Source organism: Anguilla anguilla, chromosome 8 (genome assembly GCF_013347855.1).
Source record: "Anguilla anguilla isolate fAngAng1 chromosome 8, fAngAng1.pri, whole genome shotgun sequence".
NCBI lineage: Eukaryota > Metazoa > Chordata > Actinopteri > Anguilliformes > Anguillidae > Anguilla > Anguilla anguilla.
The window spans coordinates 12,041,826-12,064,310 of record NC_049208.1 but is presented as its reverse complement, the minus strand read 5'-3'; the positions used below and the strand labels follow the sequence as shown (position 1 = coordinate 12,064,310).

At 44.1% G+C, this 22,485-nt stretch overlaps 2 protein-coding genes across 5 annotated transcripts in view; both read right to left on the bottom strand.

Moving 5' to 3' along the window:
* Positions 1–5,582, bottom strand: part of LOC118233758 (chromodomain-helicase-DNA-binding protein 7-like) — a 60,001-nt gene extending 54,419 nt beyond the window's left edge. For 3 of the 4 annotated variants that reach the window (XM_035429671.1, XM_035429669.1, XM_035429672.1), the window contains exon 1: positions 5,295–5,582. The gene's annotated coding sequence lies outside the window, so the exon portion shown is untranslated. Of the gene's footprint in view, positions 1–4,661; positions 4,728–5,294 lie in introns of those variants that run through there. The other variant, XM_035429670.1, reaches the window with a different exon arrangement.
* A 3,643-nt stretch (positions 5,583–9,225) lies between these two features.
* LOC118232900 (ras-related protein Rab-2A-like) lies at positions 9,226–21,707 on the bottom strand. The gene is made up of 8 exons (XM_035428139.1): positions 21,472–21,707; positions 15,945–16,016; positions 15,394–15,461; positions 12,259–12,341; positions 11,861–11,953; positions 11,027–11,138; positions 10,333–10,401; positions 9,226–9,374 (listed from the first exon to the last, which is right to left on the bottom strand). Exons 1-8 carry the CDS (start codon positions 21,515–21,517, stop codon positions 9,279–9,281), a joined length of 639 nt encoding a protein of 212 aa, XP_035284030.1. The 5' UTR covers positions 21,518–21,707; the 3' UTR covers positions 9,226–9,278.
* Positions 21,708–22,485: the final 778 nt, after the last annotated feature.

The following is a 22,485-nucleotide window of genomic DNA, read 5'->3' as shown; positions in this document are numbered from 1 at the left end:
CAAAGTGCTTATGTGTATCTCTTAGGCCTAACTCTGGAAGCTCTGAGGCTTCATTAAAAAAAATAATAACAATAAAAGTTAAAAAAAAAAAAAAAAACAGTAAAGAGCTTAGTGTGGTTGGTTTCTGACAAGATGCTCTAGTATTAGTTTGAAAACTGCTTAATAAAAACAAACAACCTAAAACTTAAGAGTTCAGGTGAAGAACCATGAGAAGAACCATACAAACTACTTCCCAAAAACATTCACCAGACTGCTCTGATCTTTACATTGTACTTCCCTGTTTCTCACACATTGGAAAAAAGCAAAAAAAAAGAAAAACAAATCCCTCACTAAACCTCACCAAGTACACAAAACAAACAAAAACCAGTTCCTCCACTGTGCGACGGATCTACTTCAAACGCAACATTCTTTCATTACTGAAATGAAATGGCCTAAGTGTTGCTAACCGGTACTGACAGGTGCTTTTAGAATCTAAACGAAACAGACTGCAGTCCTACACCGACGCATCGGCAAGAACGGATGAGCAGCAGACACCGTGCAGCAGGGAAAAAAAATCACAAAACTTTCAGAAGCGTGTGGGCCCAGGACCAGCAGTGACACAACTCAGCCCCGCCCACACCTCTGCCTTAACCACGCCCCCTGCTGACATCGCCCGAAACCCACAACCCCGGCTCAGAGCCTCTTCGTTTACACGCGGGGCCCCTGGACCCCACAGCGCAGAAGAGAGCCAGATCCATCATTTAGCTTTAGCTTCAAAACATTATGCAGGTTCAGAGGGAGTCATTTTAGCATCGTGTTCCTTCCCACCGGCAACCAATACAAGATGGAAGAAAGAAAGGGCACACCTGCCGAATGACTCATAAATAGCCCAGCACAGCCCTTCATGGACTCTTCAGAGGACAGAGTCGGCAGGAGGGCAAAAAGATCACATCTGCTTTTCAATACTTACAAAAATACACTATTTCTTCCCTTCCTGTCTCCCTCCTCAGCTCACTGTGACCTGCAATGGGCCAACTGGTGGCCATGGCAGGGAACTTCTGAACTGTTTAATAAACAAAGGAAAGTAACTTCCTCATTCTCGCCTGTCGGCAAAGGATACAATGATGCATCCTTTATCTAAGATGACCGTTTTTTTACCATCTGGCTAGGCACCCGCTGACTTACCACGGGCCTGTGAACAGCACACTGAAGCTGCCGAAGTACAGTTTCTGTGACGCCATGTTGGAGCCAGTAGGGAAAAGGGGGCCCCGTATATGGTCATGAAGTCCGGGAAGTCCAGGGCAAACGCACTTCAGATCATACAGCTCACATCAGGTCAAGGCTTACAGAATGTACACAACTGACAAGCCATTAACCACGTTTGACAGGTCTACAACTGCAGCTAAAACTAGCCAGCCAGCCAAACGGTTTGGGATCTCAAGTTGCCAAGTCTAACAGCACCTTGGACTAGCTAATATAGCAAATAAGCAGGTTGCGGCAGGTAGGCTATACTTGGTTGCCGCTAACTAATTTGTCAGTCAAAAAAGTAAATAAAATAGCAAAAATGACTCTCAGAAAGAACTGAAGAGATAGAGGGCTGATTAGTACAGTTGTAAGCAGGCACGCCATAAATTCAACACGACTGACTTAATAGTGATACAACACGCATGGTGTGTGTGACGGCAGACTAGATGCATTAGCCAACTTCACACAGTTGAGAGGAGGAAGAGGAGGATGTGTTGGAATTTTCAGGTTTTTTGCCAAGAGTGTAAGATCCTGTCCGAGTGACGCGCAGTGACTAGGCAGTGAACCAAACTGTTCCCGAACTGTCCACAAAATATTAAAATATTGTCCAAATGTCACAATCACTTAAATCAGCACAAGGGGAGACACTGGACCAGCGCTACTCACCTCCAGGTCCTGCGGGTCACAATGTCTGCAGGTATTTGCCCTAGCCAAGCACCACACAATTAGATTCACTAATGAACTTACTCTCTGGACCAAGGAGGTAAAATAATTAGTGAAACGCGGTGGTCGTGTACTGCATGTAGGGTTGCAAGATGCCCGGTTTTTGACCGGAATATCCAGTTTTCTAAGTATTTGTTGAGGAAAATAAAGCCTAATAAAAAAATTTGCCGTTACGTCTCAACCCCCCCCTCCCCTCGGGTTGTGATCGGTTCCGATAGCACCCCCTCACCCGTTCGTGATTAAGCTTCCAGCTGTTGTCTGGTTTTGCCAATTTATATATCTGGCAACCCTAACTGCATGGTTGGTGTGGATACCTGCAGATGCTGCAGCTTGCAAGACCTGGAGCTCAGTACCCCTGCATTAGACAAGAAAGAACCCCTAATGCAAATACATTCTTGTAGGACTGACTTGAAATGGGTGGCTGAAAGACCTATATTGGAACCAACTGCATTGGCAATAGAGAGAAACTTTTCTCACTACCAGGAAATGAACTTTAAAAAGGAAGCCAGGTCTTGGCCTCATGATTGTACCTAGTTCTGATCAGTGTGAAACTAGTGGTTTCCACACCCGTTTACTGCTGTTAAGACTGAAAAAAACAACTGGTTGTATGCAATTCACCAAACCGTGGTACATATCACCTCAACATGGCGTCAACCTCCAAGCAACACACTCACAATTCAAATGTAAATCCACGTGGCAAAAACCTGCCTCCCCATTGGTTTACACCGTTCATGGACTAATTTCCAGATGAAAAAAAAATCGGATGCAGGTAGGACTACTAAAAACGCAGAAGGAAAATATTCAGCGTAAACCAGACTTTAACAGTGAGCTAATCTTATTTTATTACTATTATTTTGTTCACGCCAGCAGTTTAGTGAGACTTTTATAGTTAATCCTCAGTATATTTACAGCCAAAACCTTCACCTGATCAAAATACACCAAAAACAACTTATGTTGTGGGACCACCAGTCACCCCTGGAGAGGTACCATAGCGATGGGATGCGAGTAACGTATGCCTAAATGTTCTGGGCCAAAAAACAAAAAAAAAAAAAAAAAAAAAAAAAAAAGGGTTACGATCCCATTACAATGCAACCACCACCTTTGAGCATTACCTAAACGACTCCATAATGTTCCTAATCCCCACCTATATTTCACTATCAAAACTATGCCCAATTACGGGTTGACGGGCCATACTCCATACCAATACATTACTTATAACCTACCACTGGAACTTCAGATAAATCTAAATCTAGCTTTTTGCGATACACTTGATGGAGCAGGGACCGATGACAGAGCAGTACAGCAAAGCACATTTATGTGAAGACTGGATATGACGACGACCGACCATCTGTCGACTTCGCCTGGGGCCTCCAACAGTTCTGTCCACTGCGTGTCCCCCGAGTCGAGTGAACGAAAGCTGCCATTTTGGGTTAAAGACGAGATCCTTTCTATTATCGGAAGAACAGTGACCACAAATCAAAAAACGTCATGCTTAATATTGCCCCGAGCAGTGAGCGCAAGCTAATTCAAACTTGCTCTCCCAGCAATAAATCATAAGTTTACTTTCTTTACTGCTCGTAAACTAAGGTTAGCACTGTGTGAAGTTACACGTGTTGAATCCGCCGCAACACAGGACACCTGAACAATTGGAAGAGTCGGCCAAGCGCTAGCTACGTGACTCTAAATACTCCAATATTATGACAGATAAAACCATCACATGTAGCCATCTACATAATCAGGCAATGCAACGCTGCCAGCTGGTTAGGTTTAGACTAGTTTTCGATTTAGTTGGGAATCTATTCAAGGTATCTTGCAAGCGAACCAACTGTAGCTAGCTAGTTTCTAATGACCTACTAGATGCGTTTTTAAAGTTAAGTCGGTGCAAATGCCTAAAACAAAGTAACCAATGCCTTGCTCGAAATATGAAAAAGGAAAAAAAAAACAGTTGTCCGACGTTGCTAACATAAGTTAGACTCTTTCTTCGTCTAACTTTAGCGAGATCACCCAACCAAACCAAAGCAAGACAAATGGGAAATTGAATAATGATGGCAGCTCCCTTCATGCTTGTCCAGTCCACAAACGACCACTGCACCTCACCCTGCCCCCCTAGCTAACATTAGCCCGTCGCACGTTGCAGTCCGAGAAGCACCTTACCAAGCTTACTATGTCTCACTCCCGCGGTAATTTTCCAAAATAAATATAAAAAGAGCGTTTTCGTATTGCCCCAAGAGTACCCAACATTTCAAATATAAATTTGCACGACAATCTGGATTGAAATGCAAGAAACACCGCTCGGTCGCCTGACCACAGAAAATGTCCCCATATTCGGTTCTCAGGACTTCTATCGAGAGTTAGCCAACGCTTAGCTTATTTCAGCTAGCCAATATTAACCATATACATTTCAAAACCAATGTGGTTGCTATCATTACTTAAATATGTACAGATTCACTTGTAATGTTGAGTTGGTTGGTTCTATTTTTAACAGTTTTTCTCATTTAAGCAGAAAGGGAATCTCCCTCAACTCTCCAGCGCACCTCCACACAACACTCAGATTCACCTCGTGTGCGGTTCATTCAGACTATCCAGCGAAGTCCTCCTAGCCAGAAAGGCAACTTATCGATTTTGATTGTGGGCGAAACATTTACACATTTTCCCTTCCAAGTTAAGTAAATTCTATAAAAAACCGCCCGTGTCGCACGGAGTACCTTTCTCACCTTGCATAACGTTAGTTGCCGAAAGAAAACGGATAAAGGTAGGCAGCATTTTCGGGGAGTTCCCTTGTCTAGTATTACAAAAACTGTGAGCTAACGTTAGCTACCAAGCTAGTAGACTGCCAACAGCATTCGCAGGTTTACCTTCTTACTATCCATATTATAACTGTTACAAACTGAATAAAAATTGGCCGTATATAAACAAAACGATGCACTTTGTAGATTCTAACGAATGATTCGCACAATGAAAACTCAAAAGATAAGCCAGCATTAACCAAGTCTACACTTAAAATTCTAGCTAGCCTAGTTGGCTAGCTATCGTCCACTACCCAGTTAACTGCAACATCCAAGTAACAACTAGTAAGCCAACGTTAGCTAGTTGCAAGAAGAGTTGGCTAACTAGCTTGCTATTGCCTTGTAATCATCACTAGCCTCAACCCCACCTCCCGCACTCACTCAACTGACCAGCGAACAACTAACCTCCAAAATAAACCAGATACATACATAACAGGTTAGCTAGCTACACTTGGGATTGACGTTAAAAAGCTAGCGAGTAAACTTAAAACAAATTACTCGGCAAGCACATTGTCCTAGCTAGCCAGCCCACACAACCAAATGATTATATAAAAAACTCACCCCGAGTAGTTGGCTAGGTCAGTTTAGGGACTGTCTCAATTAAAGTAATATATTTCCAGCGATATATTCTTTTTGTTCGTTAATAAAGCCGGATAGTCTTCTGTTATAAATCCAATACCAGTTGGTGCCCGTACTTTTGGCTTCTCCGTGTCCCGTCCTCGCGCACTATCTCGCCTTTGTGCTCATTTCACTCGATTCGAGTTTAATCCGATCGGACCCCGGCGGTCGCGCTCTCGAGCCCTCTGCTCGAGACACCCGCCCGCTCACCTTCCACAAGCAAGGGGCGCGTTCACCGCTTACTCACGTGCGTGCGCGTGAATGACCCCTCCAAGCGCTTACGCACATGCGTTTGTTGTTATTGTCACCGTAATTTTGTATGCAGGAAAACCTGCGTCCCCATGTCTGCATAGCATAAAAGTAGGCTACTTGTCGCCGACTATTCAGCTTTACTTAACCGTGCCTTTCTATACTGTAAGTGAGCAGGATATCGGGACAAGGTCAGACCAACTGACAAACTGACATTTTAAAGTTACCACTGTTTGAATGGTGCTGTGTTTCGTAAATTATTCTCAAACCCATGAAGATGATCCCCAGGAGAACGTTTGCACCAGCCAACAGGCACGCCTCTTATGGAAACCTATCTTGTGCGAACTGAAGTTATCACCAGACAACAGGAAGAACGTTCAGGGTCAGTTATCTATTCTAGAAAATTAAGATTATTAAGTACTGCAAAATACCTTTTCTTAAAACTGATAATTGGCTTTCCTGGCATTTTCAACCTTCCAGAATTTGCATTATTGAACCACATTTTCATTTGGGCAACCTTTGTACCATATATCTCGTGTTATAAATATGTATGCAAATGTGTTTCATGGTTCCAAAATGAATGAAGGAATTCCTCTCTCCATTTCTTTGTGAAGTCATCTGGATAAATAAAGGATCCAAAAAATATTTTATTTTTCATTATGCAATAATTCAGAATATAGCTGTTGTTTAAAAGCAACTCTATTTCTGGCCCTGGAAGCCAGCGTTTCATCTCTTAAATCAGGGGTTGATTGGGTCGAAACGCAAATCCATTTCTGAATTTAGTGCCAACTTCTGCTCTTAATAGTTAAAATATCTCAATCATGTCTATATGTGACATTTGTATTTAGCACCAGCTGCTACATCCACAGACTGCTTGTTACTGAAAGATTTTACTGAGCTCAAATACAGGAGTGAACCAGCACAGTTTACAGAACTGTGCGTGCCTGTCTTAGGACAAGGCCTTTAAAATGAAGACCATCACATGAAATTAGCAGCCATACTGAACAAAGTCTGTGCTCATTGTAGGCACTTCTATTGGAAATCCTTAAGAGTCGATCTTTCAGTGTCATATTTGTGTCACTGGTCCCTGCTCCATATATGAACTCAACAACTTGTAACATGACAGAATGAGAGGCATCAATTGTAAAGCGCTTTGGATAAAAGCGCTATATAAATGCAGTCCATTTACCATTTACCAGATTGGCAGATTTTCCTTTCTAAACTATAAACATAAATGAAGTAAAAAATGAAATAAAATAAGTAAAACATAACCAAACTTTGATGAAGGTTTAAATGTTTTATAGCACTGGCTTTAACGAGATATTTGATACAAAATATTTCACGATGTCTAAAATACCGAAAATAAAATACCTAACAGTATAACAAACCCCGTTCAGTGGCTGCTACCCCCTAGTGGTGAACGGCTGTAGTGCACAAGTCTTTGTAGGTCATTGAGTGAATGACTGAATGATGGAAGCTTGCAGAAGCCATTATCAGAGTGGGCTACTGTTAAATATGCCAGGGACAATTTTATGGTGGGACTCCAGTGCTGCCCCAATATAATTATTCATAAAACATACACACAGGTCATGTGACTACATGCAAAAGAAAAAAAAAAACCTTACCACCCCCAGGGAGTGTGTGTTATTGCACCTTTCACACAGGTATGAGGTTAAAACCAGTACTAAATGCATTTTATTTTCCATATCCACACTACAGTTATTGAAGTGTATAAAGATGCATTAAACATGTAATAAAGGTTTGGCCAGAATGAAGAGTTCCGAGACAGCATGCGGCTAGTCCGGGTTGGTCTTGTACATGTCGCACACGAACATTTACGTCAGGAACATTTTCAGGACTATTTTTTGTGATATATTTGAAGCAATCCTTAGGCTACCAGTGACCCAGTGAAAGATACATTTATGACCCCATTAGACACGCATGAAATTATACATTTCTAAAGTTCACAACACCCACAGATGCTGCCCGCTGCCCCCCCCCCCCACTTCATAAAAGAAACGTATAAATTAAATAACACAACTAAAATCCACTGAGTCCATACAGTGTGTAAAAAACGGAAAAACAAAACCCTTCAGAAAGGCTTCCGGAAGTCTGGAAGATGATGCCATGACAGTTTCTTCAGTTGAAGGTCTGGATTTACTTATTAAAACTGTCAATGCAAGCAGAGCAATGCCTCATATCAAATGGCCAACTTTGAAAATGTCAACAATTCATAAATAAAACAAAAAATAATTATCATATATTTGAGATTTTTCATGCAAAAAAAAAAAAAAGATTTAGAGTTCAGAATCATTTAAACCACAGGATTTTTTATTGTTTTAACATGTCATCTTAAGAAGAACCAACACAGCAAATAAAGTTGGGAGAGGTCACAAAGATGGTCCAGGTTTGGCTCTTACATACACTACCTTTTCACTTCAGACTAGGTGTTCACCACACATCTCTGAGCGGGCCGCGTGCGGCCGAATAAATCCCACCTCGGCACGGTCCCGCTCACACCACTACAGTCACATGATCACCTGCGCCGGCGTCCCATCGCAGAGCAACCCGAAACTCGAGTTCCGATACCGAAACGCCACGTTTCCATATCCCGTCCTTAGTATGAATCCGTCGTGACATAATTTTGCGTTTGAAATTTGTTTTTTTTTTGTTTTTTAATGTACCACTAAAAAGATCTGCTTTTTTAAGGCAATCAGCTGATTCTTCACTGCAGGGAGGCGGGTCCACTTCTGTAGGTGTGATTACAGAACACAGGTAAACACAAAAAATTTGGCATTAAAATAGATAGAATATTGAGCCGTCGTCACAACACACAGAGCGGGGTTCAGGAGGTGGGGGGCGAGGCGAGGGGGGGGGGGGGGGGTGATGACGGGGAAAAAGGTAGGTGTCAGAACAAACTAAAAGACCGTAATGTAAAACAGGATTTAAAAAAAAAATTCTGTCAAAAGCAGGTTTGGGGACTACAGCAATACTGTTGCAGTTTCAAGCTCTAATTGTACAGTATAGAATTTCAGCAAATTCATTAAAGAACTCTAGCTTGGTCAATATACACCAAAGCAAGAAATGATGACTATATATACAGAAGGTAAATGATAAATACAGAATTAAAATAGCCCTGCTTTTTTTTTTTTTTCCTTTCCTCTTCTTCATTTTTGAAAATGGCTGCAGCTTCTGACGTCGCCCCCCCCCTGCCCGGATTTATTTCAGCCTGAAAGACTTCACTCACATGAACCCATTAAAGTACTCAGATGACCTTTTAGTGTTTAATACAATTCAGTTTTGAAGTCAAAAGAGGGCACAAAATAACGGGGGGGGGGGGGGGGGGGGATAAGAGACATGATGGGTGGGGGTTCTGACTGAGAGGTCGGACGGGAGCGACTGTGGGTCCTCAGACTGGTGTCGTGTGAGCGGGGGCCGTGTCTGCGGCGGGGCCCGAATCAGACCCGCAGCGGTACGAGCGCGGCGTAGGACCGGGGGCTTGTTGACGGACAGCCATCTGGTACGGCGAGTGGTCTCCGCAGGCCGGGCGGTCGCGGGGGGGGGCGGGGTTAGGGGAAGGTTGGGGTAAGGTGGCGGGGGTTTGGGGGAGGGGGGGGGGGGTGAGCCCAGCCGGGGGTGGTGGGGGGGGGGGGGGGGAGTACAGGCAGACAGAAGGACTCAGCAGCAGCCCCCCCCAGCCTGCTGTCCCCCCTGACTGCCTGACAGCGTGGCGTTGGTGGTAGCGTGCTGAGGGCCAATTTTAATGCCGTTCGCCTGGAGAGAGCGAGAGAGAGAGAGCAGCAAGAGGGAGGGAGAGAGACAGAGAGAGAGAGAGAGAGCAGCAAGAGGGAGGGAGGGGGGAAGAGAGGGAGACGGGGAGAAGCAAGAGGGAGAGAGAGCAGCAGGAGGGAGGAAGAGAGACAGAGAGAGGGGGGAGAGAGAGAGATGGGAGGTCAGGAAAGATAGAAGGAAAATAAAGGAAGGATAGAGAGAAAAGAGGATGAGAGACGGATGGCAGAAAGAGAGGGGGAGAAAGAAGAGGGTCAGAAGAGAGAGACAAACAGAATCAATACAAGAAAATCTCCACTCCACTCAATTCAGGAAAGACTCTGTTCCTTTTGAGTGTGCAGGTAACAGAGATGTGTGGTGTAAATCAGTAGGAAGGCCATAAGGGTGCAATAAGAAGTCTCAGAATACCACTGACGTCCTCTGGAGGAAACATGAGGTTTACAGCTTTTGGCAGGGTTCCAGAGATTACAACCGTAATGCATCTCTCTCAAAAGCAGGTGATGTGATTTTCACTCTCCGCACCTCCTACTCTTGTATAAAATAAAAAACTACAACTTTGATACGGCAGGAAGTAAAAACCTTGTTCCCTGTAACAGTAATTTAGTGGTTAGGGAACTGGACTTGTAAACAGGGGGGTGTTCATGTTCTAATCCCAAACTGGCCACCAGCCCCTCAGCAAGGAGAATATCTAGCAGTGCACATGGGCAGCGTGTGAAGGTCTTCTGGGTCACCCATATGAATACTCGTACTGTTATTAATATTTCTTTATAATACGACAACCACTTTGAATAATAAGAACAAAATGCTTTTGGCTCTAGGCCAGTCTAACAGACAGAACACCATCCACGGGGGGAAAAAAGACATTTGAAGACAAGACATTTCTACTGAATTCATTTTAAGGGACAGATCAGCAACTGCGTGAAGGAGGGCGCAGATTAGCTACCTCGTTGTTTATGTCGAAGACCCCTTCCTGAATCTTCTCGTAGATCTCCTTGGCCGTGTTGATGAACGCCTAAAACGAGAGAGAGGAGGCGTTTAGGGCAGCCTCCACGCCGAGTCCGTCAGGGGAAGTTCACGAGTCACCGACAGGAAGAAAGACCGTGCTGCCGAACCCAACGACTGCGGCTGCAGAAGAGCAGGAAGCGCGAGCCGGAGAGCAGAGCTAACGCAGCCCTGACTGAGACAGCACCGGAACGGCCGATAACGCCTGATAGCCATCGCTTAAACAGGTGGCGAGCCAGGCCGTACAAACAGCTACATTCAAATGGAAACTGAAACCAAACCGCTAGCCCCAGGGCTCAACTGACCTAAATGAACCCTTAGACATGGAAAATTGTTTTAATGCTAAAGTTTGAAGAGATGCTGTATTTATTAAAGCACAATGGCAAGATGATTTCATATTTGTGGCCATCTGTCACCCTCTAGTGATAGATTATGGTCTTCATACCTCTAGCTTGTCTGCAATGACCCCCACACAAACCCTGAACTCTCAGTTTATTTGGGTCCATGCAAAAAGAATGGAATGTCCATTTAAAACCGTTCAACCCGTTATGTTAACCTGCACATTACTGTGATTTTAAATCCCTCAGCCTCCCCCTCTGTGTGGTAAGCTAACGGTCAGACACGGCGCCCCTTACCTCCTCTACGTTTGACGCCGTCTTGGCGGAGGTCTCCATGAAGATGAGACCGTGTTCTCTGGCAAAGGCCTCGCCCTCCTCCTTCTTCACCTCTCTCCGAGACTCCAAATCACTGCAAGAGCCCACAGCGTTCAGACCGTGTGTGAGCATGCACCAGCGCGCGCACACACACACACACACACACACACACACACACACACACACACACACAAACACACACGCACACACCGCTTCTCTCTCTGCCTCTCTCTCTCATACGTACATACGCAGGCACATACACACGCAAACACGCACACACACACACGCACACACGCACACACCCCTTCTCTCTGCCTCTCTCTCTCATACGTACATACGCAGGCACATACACACGCACACACACGCACGCACGCACGCACGCACGCACGCACGCACGCACAATATTCACACACTTTCACACACTCGGAGCCATTCGTTTTCAGTGGAACAGCTTCATTCAATGCGGTAGAATACAGAACTCCCTGGAGTGAACAAGACCAGGACAGAGACAGTGCTGGGTGCTCACTCAACTGAGCCTAGATAAAGGCCATACTAAATATGTACAGGCACCAGAAGCACAACAGTCTTCAGTAACTATCAGTAGGAATGCCAGGTGCACCCCCAACAGCAGAAGTGGCCATTGTGAAAAGAACACCACTGTACACTGCATGCAAATGTGGGTGAAAACCATAGCCATAAAAACCTGCTTCCTGTAGGTGCATTTACGTAAACAGAAAGTGATCTTTTGAGCCAATATAACATCTGAGTCGTACTGTACTTAAAAACGGTTATGAAAGAAGGAACAAACCCACTAACCTTTTGTTCCCTATGAGCATGATAACCATGTTGGAGTTGGAATGTTGTCGAGCGTCTTCTAACCAAGTGGTCAAGTGGTTGAAGGTGTCCCTTCTGTTACCAAAACAAACAACAAAGAAAACAATAACTTAATCACCAGAAGCCATGAACTCCACATTTGTCCTTAACCTTGACTTACAAAGGGAAGTAAAACTCAGACTGTGTCTGTGGAAAACAAAACTACATTTTAATGTAGAAAATTAAGGTCAGATTTAAACTGCTCAGTATGATTTCACCATGGTATAAAGACAAAACATCTCAGCAACTTGTACAGGTCACTGGAACTAAATTGGGCTCAGAATCATTGTGGGAGTCAGGCACAGCAGAGGACACCTCTGTACAGCACTAGTCAGGCTTACCTTGTGATGTCATACACCAGCAGCGCCCCTGCAGCTCCTCTGTAGTAGGATCTGGTGATGGACCGAAATGACTCCTGACCTGCCTGGGAACACAGGTCACAGAGCACTGAGGGGCTCGGCCAATCGCAGCGCACGGCTCACAATGGACTCCTAGCAACCGACAGCTAAGAGCAGCCTACTGGAGGTAATTGGAATAAATTCCTCCCACTCGACCCCGGCGCGGAATCCACCAATCACAGCCCTGTTAAACCAGTCCTCCCGGTGCCCAGATGAGATTAAAGGACACCGTTTCAGTAAGAGCTCCACTGAATCGTTTCAAAGGGTACAAATAAAAAGAATGGTACAAACACAATTTGGTGTGTACCGTACTCTTAACCTTCCATCCCAGTAACACACACACCCAAAGACCGGCCACCCTCTCACCCCACTCACCGAACGCTCACTTTCAGCCTTGTGGAAGAATTCTTTTATCAGAGCCACCGTTTGTTCCATGAATGATTGATGCGCGATTAATGCCCACCTCATTATCCAACACAAAGGCGGCCCGCGTATAGCAGCTGCATAGCAAGCCGCAACAGCATTAATAATGAATGGCCTTGTCTCTGCACTGGCTTTGTGTTTATGTGCTACTGGACAGCAGACTGGATGAAAAAGAGTTGAGGGCTGTTGTTCTTGTGTCATGGCTTGAAGAGGCAGAACTATGAGGTTTTTTTTTTTTAATGAAAAATAAAACAAAAAAACTGGGGACTCAGACTTTGAAAAAACATGTCCGATCTGTAAGGCATGCTATCTCACGTAAGTCCCAAACAGCTGGATTTATAGCCTTTATTGTTAAAAAGCAGCACATGTTAGGTAAGAAAATAAATTCCAGAATGCAATATATCTTAACGTGAATATCATACAAACAAAAAGCATGAAAGCCGGGCCGAATTAAGTTCTCAGAAGAAGAGCGCCGACAAGTCTGCAATCATCTCTATTGTGGGGATTTGTCTCCCTCTAGAGGTCAGCACAGATTCCCGCGCTTTATAGCAGGGCTTCAATTTAATCTATTGCGTGTTTCTCTACCCTGAGCCCTAGGGGCAAAAACACCATCCATTCTAGTTTTTATTCCACCTGGGCGCCCAATTAATTAGGCTTGAATGTGCCATTAAATGAATGCTTACCTTCATTTGACATCTATATTTAATTTGCTATGTATGATTTTCCAAAGAGGTGTGTTGTTGGAGGTGTGTTTGTGCCAATACTGAGGGAGGAAGCACAGGCATTATGAAACAACCGTCAGCTCGACTAACTGAGCACACACAGATCCCATGGATACCCTGTAAAATGGAGTTTTCTGGTCTAATTTTGTACACTGCATAAAAATACTACCAATGAACTTGACTGGCTGACTGTGGCACAGGTCTTAAAGCACATGTCCCCTAAAATGCACCGGCTGTTTCTTCCACATCAGATATCCCCCAGTTTTCAAAAATGAGCATAGAAGCTCAGGTTATCTAATTCCTTATGAACCGCTCCAAATATGGTTTAACCGTGGCACGTTTTCAACAGTCCTTATGGAGCCAAACCAAAACAAACCAATGTCTTTTTTTTTTTTTTTTTTTTTTGCTTTTCCACAAGTCAAATGAGAGCTAATCGATGTTTAAACAGGTACAAACCCACTCTTACACACAGAAAAATCCAGCCTAATTTTAATATGAATGGTTAAAAAAACACACATGGCTGCCACCAGCCCATCGAAAGCCCATTCCTTTCACTTGTGTAAAAATCAGATTAAAAACAGGTTCCGCACGAGCCTTCCCCAAATACCTTCACAACTATTTTAAAGACAAAAGTTTTCCCATAGTGGGTTGCCCAGTGTTAACTGCACACAGTGCTGGACCCCCAATCACTGCTTGCAGATACATTTCAACACATCGCCAACAGCCCCCCCTCTGACAAATCTGACACTACGAAGTTTCATTGTTCAAATACTTGTTACGGGATCTCTCATTTCCATTAACAGGAATATCTGCCGGTGTGGTTATTTACTTAAGGAGCTGGAATGAATGGTCTAGGACACACCTTTGCTTGTGTCCTTCCAACACACTTTCAACAGCCCATATCTGTAAGAAAAGACCCACCCATTTACTTTTTATATGCTGGTTAAAAAAGGCATTCTGTTCACAGCTCAATCCAGCCCAATGCACTGGGGGTCCAGCTGCACACAGAGTACTGCATACAGCTCTGGGTAAAAATGAGAGTCCACATCACGTTTTCAGATTCACACTTTACGACTATGTGTCAGTGTAATATCCAACTTTCCAACTTCAGGAACTACTGGCCACATTTTATTTCAATGCCAAACCAAAAATATTGTCATTCAGAATATTTATTTGCAGAAAATGACAACTGGTCAAAATACGAACAACATACAGTGTTGTTATACATTAAATAATGCAAACTGAACAAGTTTATGCCCATAAATAAATAAAAAATAACACTGACTGTGCTTAGGAAGAACAGCAATCAATATTTGGTGGAGTAACCCTGAATCTTCTCCTAAATATGAGGGGGGGGATCTCATTTTTTCTAGAGCTATATATTCAGAATTTGTATTTAGGTTCTGGATTAGCAAACCAACATGTGCTTTACTGATATTACATCTAGACTTGCTGGTGTGAGAATGTTGTTATCCAGGTCCTGCCAAATAGCTCAGATAAATCAGATAAATGCACTCAGGTTATGTCCCACATGATAAGGAGCTGCGTGTGCTGTCCTGTGCTGTGCGTGCCGTCCTGCCATGTGCTGTGCATGCTGTGCTGTGCGTGCCGTCCTGCCATGTGCCGTCCTGTGCTACGTGTGCTGTGCTTCGTGTATGGTGTACTGTTGTGTTGTCCTATGCATGCTGTGCTGTGCTGTCCTGTGCATGCTGTGCTGTGTGTGATGTACTGTGCTGAATCGTGCTGTGCTGTGCTCATTTATTCTGAAAACCCCCAGAATTCCCAGGTCACCTCATGGACCCCTGGGGCTCCCCAGACTCCAGTTTTGGAACCCCAGCTCTAAGCCTTCTCCATACTGGGGAACACGGCAGCAATACAGAGATCACCAACACACTCACTGTCACACAGTCACGCACACAGAAAGCATACTCACTGTGTCCCAGATCTGAAGCTTAATCTGTTTCCCATCAATAGTGATCATCCGCGCACCAAATTCAACACCTGCCAGAATTCAAACAATAAAAAACAATTTAAGAGAAATTATTTAAACACTTTTCTACAATGGCTGAAATGTCCAACACTAAAAGGCAAAATTAAATGGAAGCCTTGTTGCACTGAAGACCAAATGACACCGGCAGGATGATGACAGAAGAATTTTTATAATATGCGCACAGAAAGTTTTTAATTGATTTAACATGCTAAATTAGCTCTACTGGTCGCTACAGACATTCTGTTTCTTTTCTCTTCTATTTAATGAACTTCATATTTCAGTTCTCTTGTTTTTAATTTTATATATTTGTATATGGGACTGCCAATAAAAGTGAGCCAGTGGATACAGTGCTTTGTGGGCACAGCATGTGAGTTCCTTAATGTCAGCAGTGTCAGTGTCAGCATAATAACAATTGTTCCACCAACATAATGTTCTCTAAATACAAAATACAATGATCATCAAAAAGGAAACCTATAGGAGGAAACGTGTCTTACCAATAGTGAGATCGTGCACTGGCTGAAACCGCTTATCTGTAAACTGTAGGAGTAAACATGATTTCCCCACGCCTGAAACAAAAGAAAGGACATGTCAATGCAGAAGGACAACCAATGAGAACCACTCTCTCACATCAGCACCCCAGCAAAGCTTCCTTTCATTGGCTGAACAGTGAACCACTACAAACAGACAGAATTGTATGCTGACATTAAACCAGTTTTCCTCACGGGTTATTAAAAGACGGAGCCAGACACTGGGGCCGGCCGCGGTTCAGACTCGGACAGGTTCACAGCACACTGCTGGATCGTAAGGCACTGAGTGTGACTGAACAGGCTGTTCCGCTCGTTAAGCGCTGCTTATTCTCATACATAAAGGCCTCTGAGAAGCAGTAATCCATCACCGCCCGGGCCCGCGTGTAATCTGCTCATATTTCAGAGAGGAAATGCTGTACGCGCTGGAGAAGTCCAGGATGTCCGTCTCTCAGGCTTGGAGCATCAACACCGTGTGGCGCGACGTCCTTCAGCAGTTTTAATCGCAGCCGTTCGTTTGAGCCGAAATTCGGCCTGGTCTGCCGGAGACTCCTTCGCTTCATGCCGGCGGCCGGGCCGGATTCCTGACGCCATGGCGATTAACATCAGGACATAGCGCGCTGGCCGGGGCAGTTTCGCCCGCAAAGCTCGAGCCTCGCTCTCCCTGCAACGCACTCCGCCAGGTGTGCCGGCATTCACCTGACAGGGATATGAGCAAAGCCCTCCAGGTGCGGAACCAGAGCCAAAATGGAGCGGTTACCGCATGAGCCATTCTAAGAGATGAGGTGTGACCATCACAACGGGAAAAGCCATGACAAACACAAGGTAATGCCATCTGCTGCAGTGCACACAGCTACACCCTTCAGACGCCAGCGATGTGTGTTCACACGCCCCTCTCCTCCTGGGCTGTCCCTCACAAAATAATTCAACATTTTCCTATGTTAGGCATGTCACCAGTTTCTTTGTAGTCATTTTACCTTTTGTGTAGGAACAAGGGGAATTGTCTCCATTACTTCCCACAAAACACATCTGGCCTCTCTCCTCAGTATTCAAAGACACATTAAACAACAACTCATTAATAATGAATACATTTAATTTCCCTGTCTGAGACAGTGGGAGGACACACTGCACTGCCAGTGAGTCACTATTTACACAGAAAGAACTGGAGGCTCACACACCGTCTGAGGTGAGGAGAATGACAAGCAGCACTTCAGCATTTTTTGGGAGAGGCAGAACATTCAAATAAATGAACTGAACACTGCGTACCTGGCCTCCATCTCAACAAAACGAGGCCAAAATGTTTGATACAGGTCTGACTTCAAATCTTCAGAGAGTTTGATCAAGACAAAATCTGCATATTTCATAGGAGCAGGTCCTGATAATCATGAATACTGCCCTCATTAGCATTAGCACGGTATGTAATTAAAATGAATAAGTAAATAAATAAATGTAAACGAGCCGTAAAGACCAGCTGCCTCAGAGATCTGCAGATAACAGGAACGGAGAGCGTCTGGGAGGACCGAGCGGGGCCAACATCTGCGTTTCCAAGAGCAACAGCCGTTGCTAAGCAGGGGAACGGACGCAGAGCTCGTGTGCATGAGATGTGAGGAAACAGATCGATGACACAATCAACCCTCAGCCAATGAGCATGGCTGGGAAGTGTCACTTGGCTAATCACTGTTTAAACAAATAAAAAAAGCAGGGGACTACGATGACAATGACACTTTTACAGGCTGAAATGCAATAGTTAGTCCATCTATTGCCAAATACATTCTATAATTATTATTCCATTTGGATGATATGAATGAAATGCGGTTTTTTAAAATAGTCACGAGAAGCAGGTAGAACACAGATGTCACTGCAAAAGGCACCAGCTGCCAGCAGAAGCACCAACAAAAGGCAGCATCAAAAAGTGAACAGAAACCAGATGCAGACACAGACGCCCTTTTAAAATAAAGATTAGTGTCTTTAACGCCTCTTAACCAAACCGTGGTGCAACCTGGGAAATGCAGTGAAGAATCCATGTTGTCACTATTCACCTGTGCACATTAACACAAGCTATCCACAGCCAGATTCAGATGTGTTAAACTTAAAGAACTTGAAATAAAATAAAAGAAACTGAAACAAATCTGCAGGACAAAACAAAATGGCTGATTTGGTGATTGCGGGAGAGACCAGCCCACAGGGACACAGAAATCGTCATGGTGACCATTCAGAACTAACCTGGCTCATATTACCAATCGCATTTTTGGCTGAGCTTGTTAAAAAAGACCTGGGGAGACAGGTGCTCTGTGCCGTTAATGGCCAGGGACGAGTCACGTCATCCACTGTTCAGGTCGGGGGGGGGGGGGGGGGGGGCGGGGTGCACAAGGATTAGACAGGAAGTCACAACAGCACGTGTCTGCATGTGATTTTCTGTCCTCTCTGTCCAGAAACAATAGTGCAATTTGGCCAAACATTAGAACCGGATTTGAGACAAACTGCTTTCTTTAATTTTGCAGTATATATGGTGCACGTGAGACCGAGCGAGTCACGCACAGGTCATTTGGTCACCTTGCATGAAGAACGTGGAGGTTCTCCGCAAAATCCCTGCCACTCGCTGAAGCCCGAACCACACATGAGTCAACCTCAGGAACCCAATGATTAGAGAGTGACACACGTGCAATAATTGTTGCAGAAGTAGTAACTCAATGGTCCAATAACATTAACCGTGATAATTTATCAAGTCTGCAGGTAATCAGAGCACTAATTTATAGTTAGGAGAATGGCGAGCAATGTTGGGCTGAATGGCCTGTTCTTGTCATTATGTTATGTGATGTTATGACTGTATTCATAAGTCACACAAAACTTTAAGGCAATCGTTTTTTTTGTTGAAATATCACCACACTGTTTCACACCTGAACACCAAACCAAGCATTAACCCCTATTAGAAAAAACTGCAGCCCTTTTAAGAAATGAGATGAAAACATTACTGAACATCAGTTCAGAAAAGTGTTCACTCCTCAGAAAAGAACACTCCTGTCCACCTGAGAGCTCTGCGGTGCCAAGCCAAGCCACGAGAAGCCAGGCCACAAGTTTTGTTGCTCATTAACGCAGTGGATGCACTCCTACCCTTTATTAAGGTTAATGGAGGCTCACTTTCCGGACAGACTCAGACACGCACAACATGCTGCGATGCTGTGTCCGTGATTTGTGAAGACCCCTGCGACGCAGGCAGCAGTCGCCCGTCTTAAAATGGCGGCTGGGTCAGACGTCCTGCCGTCCCGCTGTCTGAAGAGGTCCGAAAGCACGCCTAAAGGACCCCTCACTGACCCATGTCCCTGTGCTGGGACTGCGGGTTCTTAATGTGAGGAACCTGTCATTAAAAAGTGCTTTAAAACGGGCTAAAGAGGAAAAACATCGGTCTTGTCCATCTGGTGGAATGCAATGGACCAGGAAAAGGACTGGACCAAGAAAGATAATTTACTACATGCATCCATTACAAGAAACAATGCAAGATCATTAAATGTGTACTAATGAACTAATAATCTGTTTTTTTTTTAAATTTCCTTTTGAAATGTTTATTTTAATGGGCTTTTCAGTTTTATTGGACAGGCCAGTGTAGAGAGACAGGAAGAATGGAGGAGTGGGGTTTTTAAAACAGCTTTTCATTTCTGAGTGACCATGGTCTCTGTCACATACAAAGCCAAAGGAGGCTTGTGTTTACAGAGCAGCACAACAGCAGAAGACTGGAAACGGCTCTGGAACACAGATATGATGTAGGCTATACACATCAACAGTGGAGCTACTGAAATAGATGTACACAGATTAGCTTCAATACCTCCATTCAGGACAGTATAACAGTTTGTCACAGGTGCCAATGCAATGTTCAACAGATCACCAAGCTTGTAGATCACTATTTTTCATTGTTTTTTTTCTTTTTTTACTATAGTCAAGGCACAGAAGTAGAGACTGCATGTCTGTAAATACATGTACTGATTACTGTACAGAACGATAGACTAGGCTATGTGAAGATTTGCAAGCAAGGTATTGTAGCATAGCACATCACAACACTGGTATCATGAAGTCTCGTTCATGGAAAACATGCTGGCACAAACCTTTCGTTAGCCCCATGCCACCTGCCTGTGTACTGTTGAACCAAGACAATCTATAAGCTATTCCCCAGGAACCATGCAGCTGAATCCTAAAATAAGCATTGAACAAACATTTTTACTTCAGGGCTTGTGTTGAAATTCCAAAATAGACGTTTCACGTGACATGGTATGAACTCACTACACTGTGCACTGTAAGACATGACATTTATTTGCTGGTGCAAAACACAAGTGCATTAAATTGATCTTTGTGTGACAGCTAGCTGACACATAGGTAGTATGTTTAAAGGGGGAAGAGACTAAGATCAACAAAAAACAAATACAATCCGTTCCGCAGCGTGTGAAACAGTCAGCGTGTGAAAATCATTATGCGTCAAGTTGAACAGAAGAGTGTGAAAACCCCCAAACTACAGACAAAGCGAGTCAATCATTAACAATAAACCCATTTTATGCATTGATGCAAGCCAGTGAATTAGCTGTAGTGTGGCCAGTAATTCGTTGTAGGCCCGAAGCAATACGAATACACGCAAAGAAACCACACAAACTCCTCAGTCGGAGGAGACGGCCGCTGGATGACTGGAAACATAGTGGCTGATTTTCGGCGATGGAATTACTCTGCGATGCAACTGTAACATGGCGTTTGGAAATGTAAGCTTGCAAGCCAGGTATCGTTAGCCTTGCATGCTATTCAAGCAAGCTAACTAATGTTAGCTGGGCCCTTTCAAATATCTGCCTTGTCAATATATCGATACAAATAGCACCACAAGAAAACGATGCAAGGCAGGATAGTATGCTAGGTAAATGGCACTAGCTGGCTAGCAAGAAAAGTACTGACAACGCCATTTTCAGAAATGTATAATATAGCAAGAGGTAGCGAGCCATCTACCCAGCGCAGCGTTTCCTCTAGGCAAGTCAGCTGTGCGCCTATGTGTGGACGAGGAGGCCTAGTAGAAAATTATCTTAGGAGCCATTTTCTGAAAATACCCTATTTTGTAACCAAGTATTGCTAACCGGCTAGCAAGCCCGGAAAATGTTAGCCAACGTTAGACAGCAAATGCTACTCCTTTCAACCCTAACCGCGTCGACAGTGTTATGTTCAGGCGGGTAAGGTAAGGGAGTCGGGGTGGCACAGGTCGCCGAGACTGCTGTCAAACACCTAATGACAAATTATCCAGCCTCTGCTTAGCTGGCAATTTTAGGCCAGCTAGCAAACGTTAGCTGCACATCAGTAAAAACATGCAGCCCTCCCTCCTCTCGGTGTCTCCGCTTTTACCACGTCATTCACTCCAACACTGCGGAAATAAAGCGTGCACATCTAGCTACCACTTGCTAGTAACGCTAGCTAGCTGGGAAGCGAGTGGATGTATTTTCCCCGAGTCAAACACCGACACAAAGCGAACACTCACCCGTGTCTCCGATTATGATGTATTTGAAGAGGTACGCGTACGCCATGGCCAATGAACACTGTGTCTACCGTCTTGGCCTTTATTCTGTTTAATTCTATTAAACAGTGCTACTTGCAGCCCTCCGAGAAATGCCCGTGATATTCGTTTACCTCCGCTTTTGCCACCCCCTTTCTCTCGCTCAACAAGAAGGAACAATAAACACCTTCAAGCTTTGGTGGTGACGTCATACGTCCGCCTTCGCCACGCACGCAGAACGCGTATCTCCAAAGACCGGAAGTGCTGACATTACAGTGCTAAGTTCACAACTGTAAAAAAAAATCATGATCAAAGATCAGAGATGTAACTGAATTCAAATTGCATAACAAATGCAAAGAAAATATTTTGTAAATCATATTCTATGCAGGGCAATAGGCCTTCAGTGAAGAAAATTCCACAAAAAGAATTAGGCTACTGATTGCTGACCAGGACTGTCAGTCCATGCCTTCTTGTGTTAGGCTATATCAAAGCTTTTATTATCTAAAAGGAACTTCTGTGTCATCTGAATGTTGAAGAATATAACATCATCTTACTGAAGCGTATGAACTCTCACTACGAGAACCAGAACATATAATGAAAGGCATTAAAAGGAACAGGCTGGGGCCTTCATCAATTTGATTTAATGAACAGGCAGACACTTGTTTTTTTAAATTCACAGATATGCAGTGGGGTAACAATACTTAACACCGAAACAAGCTTGTTCTTCACAGTACATCCTAAATGACACCCTCTTCCATGATTTTCACAGCAATGCCTGTGCTCAAACCCTGCTTGAGGTGCTGTTTCTTGCATACCTCAGGGAATATCTGGGCCTAACGATTGCTGCAGATTAGATTTCTTCACAAGCAGCTTTTCAACAGAGCCGTCTTCAGAAGGAAATTTCCGCCGCTGTGACTCCTGTGCTGTGGACATTTTTTAAATGAAGGCAACCTGGCTGCAACATATGAGTTCAAGCACGGATCCCTAACATTACATTAC

Excerpts from the sequence above, each read along its gene's own strand:
- LOC118232900 (XM_035428139.1), bottom strand. The coding sequence starts at position 21,517 with ATGGCGTACGCGTACCTCTTCAAATACATCATAATCGGAGACACGG. Across the intron at positions 15,462-15,944 it reads AGTGCACGATCTCACTATTG|GTGTTGAATTTGGTGCGCGG; the intron begins GTAAGACACGTT and ends GAATTCTGGCAG. Across the intron at positions 11,954-12,258 it reads CTGGTGTATGACATCACAAG|AAGGGACACCTTCAACCACT; the intron begins GTAAGCCTGACT and ends TTTTGGTAACAG.